Raw genomic sequence first — 17034 nt, 5'->3', positions numbered from 1 at the left:
ACTGAGAACAAACTGAGGGTTGATGGGGGGTGGGAGGGAGGGGAGGGTGGGTGATGGGTATTGAGGAGGGCACCTTTTGGGATGAGCACTGGGTGTTGTATGGAAACCAATTTGACAATAAATTTCATATATTGAAAAAAAAAAACAGTAGTGGAGCCAAAGAAGTACAAAACTTTATAAAGTACATACTTTAGGATTCCATTTGCATGTGATTCAAGAACAGGCAAAACGGACGTCTGGGGATCAGAAGTGGTTGCCCCTGCCTGGGATGGGAAGGACTGACTGGGAAAGGGTATGAGAGAATGCTCTGGAGTGCTGTAAATGTTCGAATTCTTGATTTGGAATAGTGCTGTACACTTGAGATATTATGAGCCTTTTATTAAATGGAGATTAGATCTTGATTGAAATGTGTACATACATATAAATGTAAATAAATATACATACTCAAATTTCTAATCTAATGAAGGAATCTATTGCAATGAGCCAGGCTCCCCTCAGCCCAAAGAATTTCACACTGTCTTTCTGCCCTTGCAGTACTTGGATTTCGAGCTTTCAGAACATGGACTCAGGCTTCAGGGTGATGCTGCAAGTTGGAACCTTGTGCAATCACCCCCAGGTCATTTCCCTCTAGCTTGCCGACTTCCCATCACTGACACAACGCCACATCTGGCCACCCCCGCCAGGCCGCGAGAGAAAGTTTGGGAGAGGCAGGTTCAACCTGGTGGGGAATTCCTCTCCCCCGCACACTTTCCAGCGCCCTGCTGTGGCGGGTCACACAGCCCAGTAGGGCATGAATCAGCCTCCCTTCCAGGCTCCGCATAGGCACGCTCCGCCCCGTCCGGGGTCGGAGGAGGCTTACCCTACTACATAAAGCAAGCACCCAGCACGTCGGCACCCAGGCGGCCTAGAGGCTGGACTCCGTGCACCCTTTTCCAACGGGACTTTCAAGGAACGCCTCGCCCCGAGGGCCAATTGAACCGGACACCATGGAGCCTACTGGACCTCTCGGGCTGTTACTTCTGCCATTGCTCCTGATGGGAACCGTGCTGGGAGAGGGTGTTCAGGAGTCACCAGGTATGGGCTGGTCTGGGACCCCCCTCTTTGCGCCGGGCTTCCGCTGAGGTAGGCAGTGAGGGCGCTGTGGCAGTGGGGCCCCCAGAACCCACCCTCTCCACCCGGATTTCCCCGGGCCCCTGCCGCACGGGAGTCTAGAGCCGTGGGAAGAGGCACTCCCGCCGAAGTTTGTACTTTCTCTCCTGCAAACTCCCCCGCTGCTCGGAACAGAACTCCCCCGGGAAGCCTCTACCTTCCCGGGAGACAGGGGACGTGGCTGACCTCCTTCCCTCTCTCGGGCTCTCCTTTTGACCCTCCTGTAGGAAACAATGCGGAGATCTGCCTCCTGCCCCCGGACGAAGGGCCCTGCCGGGCCCGGATCCCCAGTTACTACTACGACAGGTACACACAGAGCTGCCGCAAGTTCATGTACGGAGGCTGCGAGGGCAACGACAACAATTTCGAAACTTGGGAGGCCTGCGACGAAGCTTGCTGGAGGATAGAGAGTAAGTTTTCGCACGCAAGCTCAGAACTCTTGCGCGCTACTTGCAGGGAAGGGCTGGTGGTAATTTAATTTTATGCCTCCTTGAAGACACTGTTTCCTCATGTCGATCATCCATCAATCTGAAATACTTTCACTGGATTTTATTATTAAAGTATGATTTAGCTAACTATAAATTTTCCTTTTGTCCCTGGATGCCCAAACATGTTTTGGCTTAGTACAGGGATATAGTGGAGATTCATGATAATGTTTTCTATTTTACTTTAATTATATTTATTGTATCTGTTAAGGCCAGTAACAGAACATGGGACTTTGCGATTCAGGGAAGTAAGCCAAAAATACCCATCCGTGTGATTAAGTTTAATTAACTTCATGTGTAGAAAAATCAGAACACCCTGTGAGAACACAGAATTTCCACTACATTTGGCTGACTCGGGTCTGGAGCCACTGTTACAAAAAAAAAAAAAAAAAAAAAGCTAAAATAACTGGATTAATGAAAAGTCTCTTGGGGATTTACTATCCCAGTACTAAATGTGATGCTGTTTTCTCCCCAGTTGTTTCTGAAAATATAGTAAAGTTTTGATGTAATACTAAGATAATTTTTGACTAACACTGTTTTATGCCCTCCTTTTCCTAGAAGTTCCCAAAATTTGCAGGTTGGAAGTCAGTGAGGGGCAGTGTGGAGAGCCCAGAGAAGAGTATTTCTTCAATCTCAGTTCCATGACATGTGAAAAATTCCTATCTGGCGGGTGTCACAGCAATGAGAACAGGTTCCCAGATGAGGCTACCTGTATGGGCTTCTGTGCACCAAAAAAAAGTAAATACTACTTTTATGGTGTTTCTATTTCGTTTCTTTATTAAGACTTTAGGAGTAAAAAATCAACAATTTGATGTGGAATTCACATGGCTTGTGTTCTGGTGATTTCACATATAGTATGATATCGATCTTCACACAATTGCCCTGTGAGGAAGTAGAATTATTCCCATTTTTACATATGAGAGGACAGGCTACCAGAAGTTCATGACTTGCCAAGTTCTCAGGGCTGGAAAGTCACAAAGCCATGCATGATTTTAGTTTTTGCTTCCTCTTCTGGATTGTTTCTTTAGAACTATTTCTTACTACTTAATTTACACATAAAAATTACAGTATTCTGAATGTCATGACCTCAGGTTTGGAATCACTTATTATAGGAGACAGTGGAATATATACAGACTTAAGATGGTGAAACTCGAAAATTTCTATCTAAAGTTTTTGGCTAGATTTCTGTATCCTTTAGTAACTGCAAATTGCAGGACAAAGAGATCTCTATCCTTCTTTGTTCCCCTTCTTTGTTCTTACCTACATCCTCACCCCCTCACTCCCTAAAAATGATGTGTTACTAGGGCAGCATTTTTGTAGAGAGAGACAATATAGGCATTTTCCCTCAGCATAGCAGACATACACAAATATATACAAACTTAACAAACAAGGAAAACTTGCTTTGGCAGAGATTTGAGGGAGCTCTATAGCTATTTGCTGTGTTCAAAATGTAAAATCTTGAGTTAATGGACAGATGGTGGTTGCTGGTATTTCCTTAAATTTTTTGTGTAAATGTAAATGTTCCAGTGGCTACTTGGGAAATAGATACATGCATTTTTGATTACTAGTGGAAGGAGAGCTGATAAAAATATTTAAAATAAACCTACCAACACAAGAAACTTTACTAAAGCATGACATATATCAGCCCTTGAAACATAGCCCATTTCTACAGACCATATCTGTTCTTTGGGTTCAATTTTTTTACACGTTCAATTGATACAACGACATAGCTTTGGAAGAAATTCTCTCCAGTTTATGAAAATTTTAGATTTAGCAAAGTATAGCATGTAAGCTTTCTTGAAAATTGAGACACACTTTTTAAATGGTTTAGTATGATATTTTGGATTCAGAATGAAGCTTCTATGGGATTAGATTTTCTTCAGTTACTTCAGTAATCACAGCTTATTAATTCTGGTATTACTGCATTTCTAATTTTATCTTCTCTTTTTATAAAGGTCCATCATTTTGCTATAGTCCAAAAGATGAAGGACTCTGCTCAGCTAACGTGACTCGCTATTATTTTAATCCGAGACACAAAGCTTGTGAGGCCTTCACCTATACTGGCTGTGGAGGGAATGAGAATAACTTTATTAACATGAAGGACTGCAAACATGTTTGTGTAAAAGGTAGTGATTTTTTTCTTCATTCCATTTTTAAACTAATTTTATAAATAATTTATAAGCAAATTTATATTTTTATGTATCCATTTTCCTAATAGCATATTGACATTTCAAGACTACTTCTACATAAATAGCATTTTAGTACTGGTCAGTTTTGTCAAATGCTAATGCTGTCTAGCTACAATAGACAGTAGTTGTATCCTTGCATTTTAAAGGTAGAAAGTTACTAACTTGAATGGGTAGTGAGTAAAACTGACTTTATAATCATTAAAAACAGTTGAGGTGAGCTGGTAAGCATGTCGGCACTGTTGATTTAAAGTGAGTGTATGGGCTGGAGATATATGATATTTATTTTTACTTTGTTGACTTTAGCTTTGAAGAAGGAAAAGAATAAGAAGATGCCAAAACTTTTCTTTGCTAACAGACGGCTGAAGATTTGGGAGAGGCAATTTTAACTTTTTTTTTCTATATTTCATTTTGTGAATGCTACTGCCTTTACAGTTATATCTGAATAATAATATGATAACATGGGTAAATGAATCATTAATGATTTACTCGCCAGTTTTTATTGCTACAGGTTACTTTTTTGTATATTTTTATACATAACCAGCTGCTATTCAAATGTGAATCAATTATTTTTAATTTACCGTTCACCTATATGAAGTTGAATTCTTACTGTGCGTAAGATATAAAAGCAAATATGACTCACCCAGTTCTTGGGGTTGTTCTTCCTGAAATCAGAAGGTGATAGCAATTGAAAAGCATAAGACAGTATAATCATGTTGTCTTAATACATATTATCATAAAAAGGACCAGCAAATACATTTCATTTTGCATTTAAAAGTTGAATTATATTTTAAGTCCAAGGAAACAAACTTGCGGATTTATCAACACTTGAGAAAAATATTACAAGTGCTGTTAGGTAGACATGATTAACCTCTATTTCTATTGTGTCATTTAAAAGATAATAACTTTTTTGACCGAATAAAAAGTTTGCAAATTTATTAAAATCAGAAATGTTTTCTTCTGGGTATAAAATTCTCTCTTTAACTGTGTTTCCATCCATCATCCCCGTTCACATGTATATATATGTTTATACATATAGAATAGATGGCTTTTAATATTCTATCGTTACCTTACTTCCTAAGATATAATAAACTGGAGACCACTAAAATTGTTAAAAATTTTTAACTGTTCAAGGTGTTTATTTATATTAAACCAGAGAGCATGCATGAATTTAATAATTTAAGTTCCACTAATGAAATATTCTTGATAAATATGATCATTCCAGTTAAACAGTTTTTTCTTTTTTCTGTAATGACTTTTTTTTAATTCCTACATTTTCATGGCAAGATTAATATGTTTAAAAGTATTCCCCTAATCTAGAAAAATTATAAATGCATTTGCCCTTTGCTTGAACAATTCCTCTTTTAAAATTCTAGCCCAGGGGCACCTGGGTGACCCAGGGGTCACAGTTGATCATCCCACTCTTGATTTCAGCTCAGGTCATGATCCCAGGGTCATGGGATCAAACCCCTTATCAGGCTCTGCGCTGAGCATGGGGCCTGCTTAAGATTCTCTCTCTCTCTCTCTCTCTCTCTCTCTCTCTCTCTCTCTCTCTTCTTTCTTTCTCTCTCTCCCTCTGCCTCTCTCTCTCTCTCACTCAAATAAAATCAAAACAAACAAATCTATCCCAAAGGTATTGTGAGAAAAGTACAAAATGGTATAAGCCTGAGGACATTCATTGATGTATTATTCGGAACAACTGAAAACTGGAAACAAACCAGATAATCATCAATAGGGGATTGGTTGAAGAAATTATGGATGAAAAATGAGCAAAATATCTATATATGGGTATCATGTTATCCTCAGAATACATTTAAAAAACAGTGTCTAGAACAATATGAATAAAATATACACATCACAGAGGACATAAGGATATTAAAAATAGTTGCCTATACCAGGAAGGAGGAAACAGAGGATGGGACAGGTATGGAGATATTATATAGTTTTGATCTTATACCACGCAAACACTGCATAATTTAAAACCAAAATAATAAGAATAGAAAGCATTCCTTCTGCAATTAGAAATAAACTAAAACAATTGAACCCAAATGAATATCAGATGGTGGCATAACTATACAAAGAATATGTAATTGTTTCCGGTGACTTTCAAAGCCAGTATTTTGACTATATGTCTTTTAAAGGCTATAATCTAAGGGTCATATAAATTCCGAAGAAATCTGAAAATGCAGATTAGTAGTCATTAGCAATATTGGTACTGTTATTTTGAACCTATCATATATAGAAAATATATTTCTTTAGAAGTCAAGATTTTCAGTGTTAAGAGAAAAAGACAGAAGTATGAAATTAAGAAATTAAGAAAAAGCCTTTAACTTTTAAATTGGAATTACAAATATTAGTATGAATTGAAAGTATATTTTCTCTTTTAAAAAAATAAAAGTGTTTTCCATTTAAAAGTCCTTGAAGCAATGATAATCCAGTGGCAGTAAGTACACCTACCAGGGTTCTGAGGAGAAATCACCAACTCCAGGTCTAGAACTGGAAATATGTAAGATGAATTTAGGCCATCTTATTCCAGATAGCGAGGAAGCTATCAAAGACTAATGAATCAGGGGCACCTCGGTGGCTCAGTTGGTTAAGCATCCAACTTTGGCTCAGGTCATGATCTCACAGTGTGTGGGTTTGAGCCCCACATGGGGCTCTGTGCTGACAGCTCAGAGACTGGAGCCTGCATTGGATTCTGTGAATCCCTCTCTCTCTATTCCTCCCTCCCTCACACTCTGTCTCTCTCTCTCCCAAAAATAAAAGAAACATTAAAAACCATTTAAAAAGAAGACTAATGAATCATATCATAAAAACAGGAGGGTAACAACAAGGGCCTTTCAATGATCTAAAATAAGGCAATATGAACATCAAAACAAATAATGACCACAATATATATAAATATATAAAAATGAATTAATAATTACACACACGTGCACGCCTCCTTGGTCACATTTGGAGACTGCTAGGGCACTCTCCCATTACTTTGAAAACTGATAAGTTAACAGAAAGAATAAAGTATTTATCCTTTTTTATTTATCCTTAAATTTATACCACCGGGAAACTAAATAGTGTATAAAAGTTATTCATAGAAGAATCTCACCTTATACATGCATGAAGATGTTAGAAGATACCTCTAATGAAAGTATGCATCTGGGTAATGATCATCTGTGGATGCCGAAGCTGTGGCTCAAAAGGTTGATAGAGGAATTAGGCTTATGTCTCTGAATCCACGGATAATTTCAGTGGCAACAGACATTCTTTGCTTCTTGATATGATGAAGCAGCACACACCTCCTCCCCATGAAGAAATCTTGAAGAAAGAAAAAAAATTGAACCTGAAGTTAATCAAACCTGTAGATCTATCATTCATGAGGCAATATTGGGGATAAAGGAACAAGTTGGAAGAAACCAGGGGAAGTCAACCAGCCAAATCCATAATGTTGGCCACTCTACAGGAAAAATACCTTACGTTTTCCAACAAACCAATGAACTTTTTAAAAGGAGTGAGAGGAGGAGCCAATGCTTTTATAGCTTTTATATGGGATGCAGCATGTCATTAAAAGGTTTTTGGTGGAATAAGACCTGTATTTGTGACTACTCTTGGTGGTTTTTGAGAATGATCAGAGCAAAAGGGTCTTATGTACTCTGAGAATCTTATGTACAGAACCTTTGGGAATTCTGGGGATTCCAAGTGCTGCAGGGAAGCTTGATTTGGTATTTGCTGCCTTTAAGTCCCCTGCAGCCAAAGCCCTCAGGAGATGGCTCAGCCTACATTCAGCTACAGCTGCAGCTTTCTGTCCAGCTTGGGTAGGAATTTTGAAAACAATTTTCTAATATGCCAAAACCTCTGCCATTTTATTTTAATGAAGAAGTATATAAAGCCGTTGTAGGTCATCCTGCAGTCTAAGTGAAATTCCTTCTCGCCACAGCCTGAAGACAAGTCACTGCTGTGGTTTCACCAGACAGCCTGATTAAAAGGAATGTCTCGTTCTAGGTACAAAAAGACACAAAATAGAACAGGCTGGCTTTAAATAACATAGTCTTTTATTGAAAAAAAAAAAATTACTCTGGACCGCCACTCATTCCTGCTCTATGCACACACACTGTCACATGTTTAACCATACAAACTGCAGTGGAGCCTTTAAAACTGCCTGGATCACAGCATCTCTAGATATACATGCTATCTCTGCCAACAGTCTCGTAGACATTTAGCTAATGATGTAACTCCGTCATGTTCTTTGGAGTATCTGTTCCTGTATTGTAATAGTGGCTCCAGTAAAATATGGGTCTTGTGATAAAAATAAGGAAAGGTGGAAAAGTGGAGTTTGTAGTTTTAAGAGATTCTTCGTCTAGGTATTTTAAGCCTAGAATGAAGGCAAGCAAATGTGGGCATTGGAACCATCCAAAATTATTTTGTCTTTACTCAGTATTCAATTGGTAACCAAGTATATCTGTTCAAGTCTATTCTAATGCTGCTTATCTTATTCCAGGAAAATTAAAACATTTTCCCAAATTTCCTCCCTGCCTGTCTGCTCCCTATCCATCATCCACACTGATGCCATGGCTGATGCCATGAAGATGCTGTTGAATCTTCATGTTAACTGCCCAAGCCCCTAGTGTGTCATTTAAGGCTTCTTAAAAGTGGGCCATGACCTTCCTCTCCAGATGTATCTCCCCCATTCCAACATCACCAGTAAGCTACAATTCAGTTGCACTAAATTATGTTCAGTTTCCAAAGAATGTGATACTGCTTTGGCTTTTTTGGTAATGTAATTAACGAATTTTGCACATGAGAACCATCCAGGGAGCCAGTTATACAGCAGGCTCCTATGCCCAATGACCAGGGGTTTTGATTTAGTGGGTTTGAGTTAGCAAAGATGTACATGACAGACAATGACTCCAGATGATTAGAAGGTACACTTGTGCCACACTTTGAGGAACACTATTGTATGCCTCAGTTTAAGTTTTTGTTTTCTTTGAAATGAATAGCCTTCCCTCTTTACTAACCACTTGGTAAGCTGAATCTTCTTATTGGCGGCATTCCTTGAGTTACCTCAACCAGGTTTAATCATTTGTCCTGTGGCTTCGCTATATCTAATACAACTTCCTAGTTGCACTAAGATAGCATTTAGTTATTTTCCTAGGATTTTTGTTGTTAGGGTGTTCAAGTTTTTCATGCAAAACTAATAGGTTATATTTTGATTTTAAAATATGTTATTATACTCACTGTATACTATTTAGAAAATTAAAAGTATCTACAAAGATAAGAATAAAAATAATCCAAAATTTCATCACTAAGTAATTAACAACCACTCTTCTGTTCCCTTGAAGTGGAAGGAACTTAGTCAAGAGGTATGAACATGTTAATGCTCTCAGTATATGCTGACAAATTACACTACAAAGTTCTATCAGTTTATCTCCATCTAAGAATCTAAGAATGTATGCAAATGCCCAACACACTGGGTTTTAAACGAACAGAAAAATAAATTCACTTCTTTGTCATAATAAAATTATATCTCATCATTATTTTAATTGGCATTTCCAGGATTATTACTAAGGTTGAACCTTTACAAATTTTATACATTTTCTTTCATTAAAGGTTAATACTTCCTTTAAACTCAGCTCAAAGTTTTTAACATAAAAATAGAGCTTAAATTTTACAATTTAATTTTAATCATGAAAGGTTTCAACTGTACAGAAAATTACAGAAAACTAGTATAATTGACCCAGTTTAGAAAAGATGTCAGATTTGTTTCAGGAGCTTTTTCTATTTTAATGGAGCTCAAGATTCAAAATGCACCTCATCCTATTTTCCTCTCTCATGAGAAGTAACTGCTCTCCTGATATTGGAGTGTATACATTCTCTGCATATTTCTTTTTAATTTTTTTAATGTTTAGTTATTTTTTGAGAGACAGAGCACGAGTGGGGGAGGGGCAGAGAGAGGGAGACACAGAATCTGAAGCAGGTTCCAGGCTCTGAGCTGTCAGCACAAAGCCCAATGCTGGGCTCAAACTCATGAACCACGAGATCATGACCAGAGCCAAAGTCAGATACTTAACCACCTGAGCCATTAAGGTGCCACAATTCTCTGCATATTTTAATGCTTGTATTATAAATATAATAACTCATAGCAACATGAAGTATTGTTCTATGTGCTTTAAAATTACTCATATGGTATCACACCATATATATCCATTGTCATCATGCATTTTTACATACAATATAAAATTGTCATCATACAATTTTACATTACATACATGCATTTTAGAGGATATGCCCTCTAAATCCATTTTGTTTCATGAAGATCTGCTTCATTTATTTTTACTACTCTATAGTATTCCATTACATAAATATAGCACGGTGTGTTCATTTCCCTGTTGATGGATATTTACTTTTTTCCCAAATTTTGGTTATTATAAACAATAATGAATATTTATATACATATCTCATTACACACATATATGTGCATAAAAGTGAAATTGTCAAAGACAAGTTCATTCAACCTACTAGATTTTGCCAAATTGCTCTCCAAATACTTGTAGCCAGCAATGTATACAAATTTATATTTCTTCAAGTTTTTTGCAACATTGTGCATCAGTGATGTCTTTATTGACATTCATATAAGTGAGAAGTTATACCTCATTACTGTTTTCATTTTTGTTTTCTGATTAGTAATGGGATTGAAAATTATTTTTTCACATTTTATTGGCTATTCTTCTATAAATTGCCTCTTTATACTCTTTTCCCATTTTTCCATTTCACTTTGTGTCTTTTATAATTAACATATTTTTTATGCATTCTGGGTAAGAATTCCTTGTTAGTTATATAATATAGAGATACCTTCTTCCAATTTGTGTAAACAGTGATGTTGTTTTATTTTCCCTTTGCCTGTTGGATTATGATGTTACATTATTGCATAAAATGTCAGAAATCTGGGTTAATTTAGCACTTTCTCAACTTTTAAATTGATTATGTAGCCTCATTACAAGAAAGCAGGAAGTATGATGTTTGTGCCAAAGCCCAGATCATGTGCTACTTCCTTAGTAAAACAGTAACATTTGAACAAAGAGATAAGAAATGTTTTATGTATTATAAGAAGTATTATATTGCATATAAAAAGAAATATTGGAAGAAATATTGGCTAGGAATTTCCCCAAACTAATTAAAGACATGACTATACATTCAAGAAGCTCTGTGTACCCCACATAGAAAATAAAACAAAACAAACAAAACCAACTAAGCACATCACAGTCCAACTTCTGAATGCTAAAAACAAACTGACAATCTTCATATACCTAGAAAAACAGAGATAATACCTCCAAATGAGCATCAAAAAGGCTGATGATTGACATTTCCACAGAAATTATGGAAGTCAGAAAATGACAGATTAACATTTTAAAGTGCTAAAGAAAAACAAACAAACCCTGCAAACCAATATTCTATATCCAGCAAAAAATCCTTCAGAATCGAAGGATAAGTAAAGATGTTTACAGTTAAACACAGCTGAGAGGATTTGCTGCCAGCAGATTTGCACTACAAGTAACATTATTGGGAATTCTGAAGGAAAATGATTCCAGATGGAAGCACATAACTGCAAAATGGAATGAGAACACTAGAAGATGTAAACATCAAAAACTATAAATGAGCCCATCTCTGCTGCTGCTCTCACAGTGCGGAGCTGGGACACATAGCTGTGTTGGAGACGCCGCCCTCAGGCCGCAGGAAGCCACACCTGGAGAAGCTGCTGTGGGGGATCACTTGAAGCCTAGAGTCACCCCCAGGTGTGACAGACGCTACTATCATAGGAAAGTCACCTGCTGAACATCATATGGGTTTCTCCATGGGAACAAAATAATAACTGCATGCTACCTGAGGATGTGAAGAAATTTTTTCCTGATGACCAGTGGCTGCCACATGGCTGGACGAGCACACCATTCCAGTGGGCAGCATGGCACCTAACAGCATCTCCAAGCCAACTTGACTCAACCAGTCTTCCATGCATTCACTCCCTAATGCACCAACCTTGGCAGGCCTGGAGGATTGATGCACTTGAAGCCAGTGAGAATGTCCAGAGAAGCCTCACTTTGATTCTTACAGTGTGACATTGAGTTGGATCCTTGCAATGGGAAGGGAAGGTTTGCCTTGCCTACAAAAGACGGAAGCCAGCAATAGCACAAGATGCTGAAATTTGGCTACTAGATAGAGAGTTATATAGGCATTTTCTTTTTTCTTTTAATTTTTTTTTTAATGTGTATTCTTGAGAGAGAGAGAGACAGAGAGAGTTGGGGAGGGGCAGAGCGTGAGAGGGAGACACAGAACTGAAACAGTCTCTAGGCTCCAAGCTGTAGCCCAATGGGGGCTTGAACCCAAGAACTGCTGGATCATGACCTGAACCAGAGGTGGATGCCCAACTGACTGAGCCACCCAGGCTCCCCTATACTCGCATTTTCTCACAGATACCTTTACCGCTTACTATGTCCTGCTCCTCATGTATCTGGGCCTGCCACAGTGGCAGTATGACTTCACCAGCTATGGCATCCCACAAGTCAAGCAATGGTTCAACATTTATAAACCCATCACCTACAACACAAACCAGCTCACAGAAGAAACCAACTCCTTCATGAACAAGCTGGATCGCAGCAAAGTGTTCAAGAGCAAGAACAAGACCTTAATCCCCCAAAAGAAAGAGCCCAACCAGCCTGCAGGTGGCCAGAAAGGGCCCTCAGTTCCTTCCTTCACATCTAAATTCTCTTGTAGCCCTGGAAACCCTGTTGGAAATGAGCATCCCCACCTCCCTGTCAGTCCCACAGTGATGATTTCCATGCAGACGGCCCAAGCCTCTTCCCATCTGAGTGAGCCAAATCCTAGGCCTTTGACTCCTGTCAGCATTAGCCAAGAGTTCAAGGGCATACTTAGGTCTCCCCCAGAGTCCTTTCCTTACCCTCAGCTTTGGAGAGCTGTGGAGTTTCAGAACTTGTTTAAGTAGCTAAACAGATCTGTAAAGAGCTTTCCTTTCTCTCCACTCCCAACCCTCTACACTTTTCAGCAGTGATTAGAGAAGGGCTCCAGAGAAACCACTGGTTTTGACCCATGAAGCATTAGAATGGTGCTGCTCTGTTGGTGACTGTTAGCCACATGTGACTGTTTATATTAAAAATTCAGTTCCTCAATTACATTAGTTATGTTGTGAGTATTCATGTGGCTAGTATTATCATCACAGAAAATTCTCTTGGGCAACACTGCATCAGAATATTTTCATGCTGCCCTTTCCCAGATTAGTTTATTTTTGTTAGAGAATGTGGATATCTTAATTTGATGGGTATCATGTTCCATTAAAATTCTTAAAAAAATTTTTTTATGTTTATTTATTTATTTATTTTTTTATTTTTAAAAATTTTTTTTCAACATTTTTAATTTATTTTTGGGACAGAGAGAGACAGAGCATGAACGGGGGAGGGGCAGAGAGAGAGGGAGACACAGAATTGGAAACAGGCTCCAGGCTCCGAGCCATCAGCCCAGAGCCCGACGCGGGGCTCGAACTCACGGACCGCAAGATCGTGACCTGGCTGAAGCCGGACGCTTAACCGACTGCGCCACCCAGGCGTCCCAATGTTTATTTATTTTTGAGAGAGAAACAGAGACAGAACATGAGTGGGGAGGGGCAGAGAGAGAAGGAGACACAGAACTGGAAGCAGGCTCCAGGCTCTGAGCTCTCAGCACAGAGCCAGATGCGGGGCTAGAACCCATGAACTGTGTGATCATGGCCTGAGCTGAAGTCCAACGTCAACCGAGTGAGCCACCCAGGCACCCCTCTGTTAAAATTCTTGAAGATACAATTGTATATGTGCTTTTTGTCTTTCATAAGTAATTCTCACTCTGCTCCTTTTTTCAGTTTCCTATAAAGTTTGTTGTTTCCAGTAAAGGAAAAAAACTATAAATGAACATTCTGTTTAAAAGCATTGAGTATTATATCTTATGCATATAAAAGCTTACATTTAAAATATATGAAATTGATGGCATCAAAGGTGTTTTGATTAATGGAATTAAACTATTTTTGTTTCTTGTATGCTTTGGGAAGTATTACAACTTACCATGTAGAACTCATACAGTGACTTTAAGAATAATCAGTGAAATAATAACAAAATATATATAGCTAAAAGCTAATAGAGTAATGAATGGAATAATAAAAAAATAAAACAATGACCAGAAATAAATAAAAGAAAGACCAGAAAAGATAAATGAAGAAACAAAGATGAAACAATTAGAAAACAATGGCAAGATGGTTGACTTAAACTCAACCATCTCAGTAATATAATAGGTAATAATAGGTAACTAGAAATTAATATAAGATTATTGGAAAATCTCGAAGTGTTTAGAAATTAAATACACAGTTATATAGCACATGTGTCAAAAAAGAAATCACAATGAACTATGTTTTAAATTGAATGAAAAAAATGTGACATGACAAAAATTCCAAGAAGCAGTTAAAGTGGTGGCCAAAGGGAAATTCTTAGCTCTACATTAGTATACTGAAAAAGAAGTTGAGAATCAATCTTCCAATATACCATCTCAAAGAACTAGAAAATTAACTACAAATTGAACATATTTAAGTACTCCCTAAAGAATAGAAGAAAATGTTTTAAAAGCAGACATCATTGTATGAAAGACCTAAATGTAAGACAGGAAGCCATCAAAATCCTCGAGAAGAAAGCAGGCAAAAACCTCTTTGATTTTGGCCGCAGCAACTTCTTACTCAACACGTCTCTGGAGGCAAGGGAAACAAAAGCAAAAATGAACTACTGGGACCTCATCAAAATAAAAAGCTTCTGTACAGTGAAGGAAACAATCAGCAAAACTAAAAGGCAACCAACGGAATGGGAGAAGATATTTGCAAATGACATATCAGATAAAGGGGTAGTATCCAAAATCTATAAAGAACTTATCAAACTCAACACCCAAAAAACAAATAATCCAGTGAAGAAATGAGCAAAAGACATGAATAGACACTTCTCCAAAGAAGACATCCAGATGGCCAACTGACACATGAAAAAATGTTCCACATCACTCATCATCAGGGAAATACAAATGAAAACCACAATGAGATACCACCTGACACCTGTCAGAATGGCTAACATTAACAACTCAGGCAACAACAGATGTTGGCGAGGATGTGGAGAAAAAGGATCTCTTTTGCATTGTTGGTGGGAATGCAAGCTGGTGCAGCCACTCTGGAAAACAGTATGGAGGTTCCTCAAAAAACTAAAAATAGAACTACCCTACATCCAGCAATGGCACTACTAGGCATTTATCCAAGGGATACAGGTGTGCTGTTTCCAAGGGACACATGCACCCCCATGTTTATAGCAGCACTATAAACAATAGCCAAAGTATGGAAGGAGCCCAAATGTCCATCGATGGATGAATGGATAAAGAAGATGTGGTATGTATGTACGTACATATGTATATATTACACACACACACACACACACACACACACACACAATGGAGTATTACTTGGCAATCAAAAAGGATGAAATCTTGCCATTTGCAACTACATGGATGGAACTGGAAGGTATTATGCTAAGTGAAATTAGTCAGAGAAAGACAAAAATCCTATGACTTCACTCATATGAGGACTTTAAGAGACAAAACAGATGAACATAAGGGAAGGGAAACAAAAATAATATAAAAACAGGGAGGGGGACAAAACAGAAGAGACCCATAAATATGGAGAACAAACAGAGGGTTGCTGGAGGGGTTGTGAGAGGGGGGATAGGCTAAATGGGTAAGGGGCAGTAAGGAATCTACTCCTGAAATCATTGTTGCACTATATGCTAACTAATTTGGATGTAAATTAAAAATAAAATAAAATAAAATAAATTAAATTAAATTAAATTAAAAAAATAAAAAAATAAAATAAAAAAGCAGACATCATTGTAAAGAAAATGAATACATCAAAAATTATTTCTCAAAAAATCAATTATTTTGTTAATAGCAAGATATTAAAGAAAGATAAAGAATATAAATTATCAATATCATAAGTGGAAAAAAAGGCATTACAAATCCTAAAGATCTTGAAAATAGAATGGATATTAACAAATTAATACCCATAAATTTGATAACTTAAATAAGCAAATACCTTTAAAACCACACATGACAAAATAAGAATAACGATATCATTTGAGAGGTCCAGTGCAAAATGAGAGTTTCTTTGTTCAAACATTGATAAAAAATTTAAATATGGTGACAGTAAAGCATTAAATTAGTACAAGACATTTATAAGTGCATGTCATTTCCCAGATTATATGACCATGGGCTGGCCTTGCTTCTAAAACTGACATACAAATGAAAATTCTGATCACTTATATATCCATTAAAGAAAATGAAGCCACAATTTTCAACTTTCCAGAGATTTAACATGAAATAATCCCAATTTGCAAAATCACTTTCAGCAAATAATAACATTTCCTATTTTTCAAGTCTCTAATAGGGTAATAATTGGCAAAAGCATTGCAAGGAAGAAAAGTTCCATGCCAATTTCTTCCTTGTGAATAGATGAACAAAACCTGAGCAAAATATTACCAAATCAAGTCCAGCAATATGTAAGTCATCATGACTAAGTGAAGTGCATTTCAGTTTGTAAGACAGTTTTCAACATAAGAAAATTCAGTAATTGTAACTGGCCACATTAACAAAAAAATGACAAATACCATACCATCATCTTAATAGATGCAGAAAAGATATCTGATAAAATTGAACAGCAATTCATGATAAAAAAAATAATCTCAACAAATAGGAATATAAGAGATCCTCTTTCATCTGAAAATGGAAGTCCACAAAAACCTATGGTTAATATCGTAACTAAAAATGAAATATTGAATACTTTCCCGGTGAGTTTGGAATAAAACAAATTGGTCCAATACTATCATTTCTATTCAAATTTTACTGGAACTCCTCAACACTGTAAAATTTCAAGAAAAGGACATAAAATCTATAAATATTGGACAGAAAAAAGTAAACTTATCATAATATTCAGTAACATATTTGAATAGCTAGAAAATATAAAGGAATCTACAAATTATATCATTTATAAGTGAGTTCGGCAAGGTCACTGGATACAAGATCAATATAAAAATAAATTGTATTTCTATATACCAGAAACAAGCAATTAGAAAATGAGATATAATATACAAGTGTCCAAAAAATCAAAT

The 17034-nt window shown here is 37.2% G+C and overlaps 1 protein-coding gene and 1 pseudogene across 1 annotated transcript; both read left to right on the top strand.

The window, feature by feature from the left end:
* Nucleotides 1-710: 710 nt before the first annotated feature.
* On the top strand, nucleotides 711-4658 carry TFPI2 (tissue factor pathway inhibitor 2). The gene is made up of 5 exons (XM_060629157.3): nucleotides 711-1074; nucleotides 1377-1559; nucleotides 2193-2372; nucleotides 3590-3760; nucleotides 4127-4658. The coding sequence occupies exons 1-5, from the start codon at nucleotides 987-989 to the stop codon at nucleotides 4207-4209; spliced, it is 705 nt and encodes a 234-aa protein (XP_060485140.3). The 5' UTR covers nucleotides 711-986; the 3' UTR covers nucleotides 4210-4658.
* A 3446-nt stretch (nucleotides 4659-8104) lies between these two features.
* On the top strand, nucleotides 8105-12809 carry LOC132677287 (tubulin polyglutamylase complex subunit 2-like; annotated as a pseudogene).
* Nucleotides 12810-17034: the final 4225 nt, after the last annotated feature.

This window comes from Panthera onca, chromosome A2, assembly GCF_046562875.1.
Source record: "Panthera onca isolate mPanOnc1 chromosome A2, mPanOnc1 haplotype 2, whole genome shotgun sequence".
NCBI lineage: Eukaryota > Metazoa > Chordata > Mammalia > Carnivora > Felidae > Panthera > Panthera onca.
Note: the sequence above shows the minus strand (reverse complement) of the source record. Positions and strands in the feature narration are given on the sequence as shown.

What these genes read in the sequence shown, in the direction of transcription:
- TFPI2 (XM_060629157.3), top strand. Translation starts at nt 987, where the DNA reads ATGGAGCCTACTGGACCTCTCGGGCTGTTACTTCTGCCATTGCTCCTG. An exon ending in AGCTTGCTGGAGGATAGAGA is followed by an intron (nt 1,560 to 2,192) that starts GTAAGTTTTCGC and finishes TCCTTTTCCTAG; the next exon opens with AAGTTCCCAAAATTTGCAGG. An exon ending in CTTCTGTGCACCAAAAAAAA is followed by an intron (nt 2,373 to 3,589) that starts GTAAATACTACT and finishes CTTTTTATAAAG; the next exon opens with GTCCATCATTTTGCTATAGT.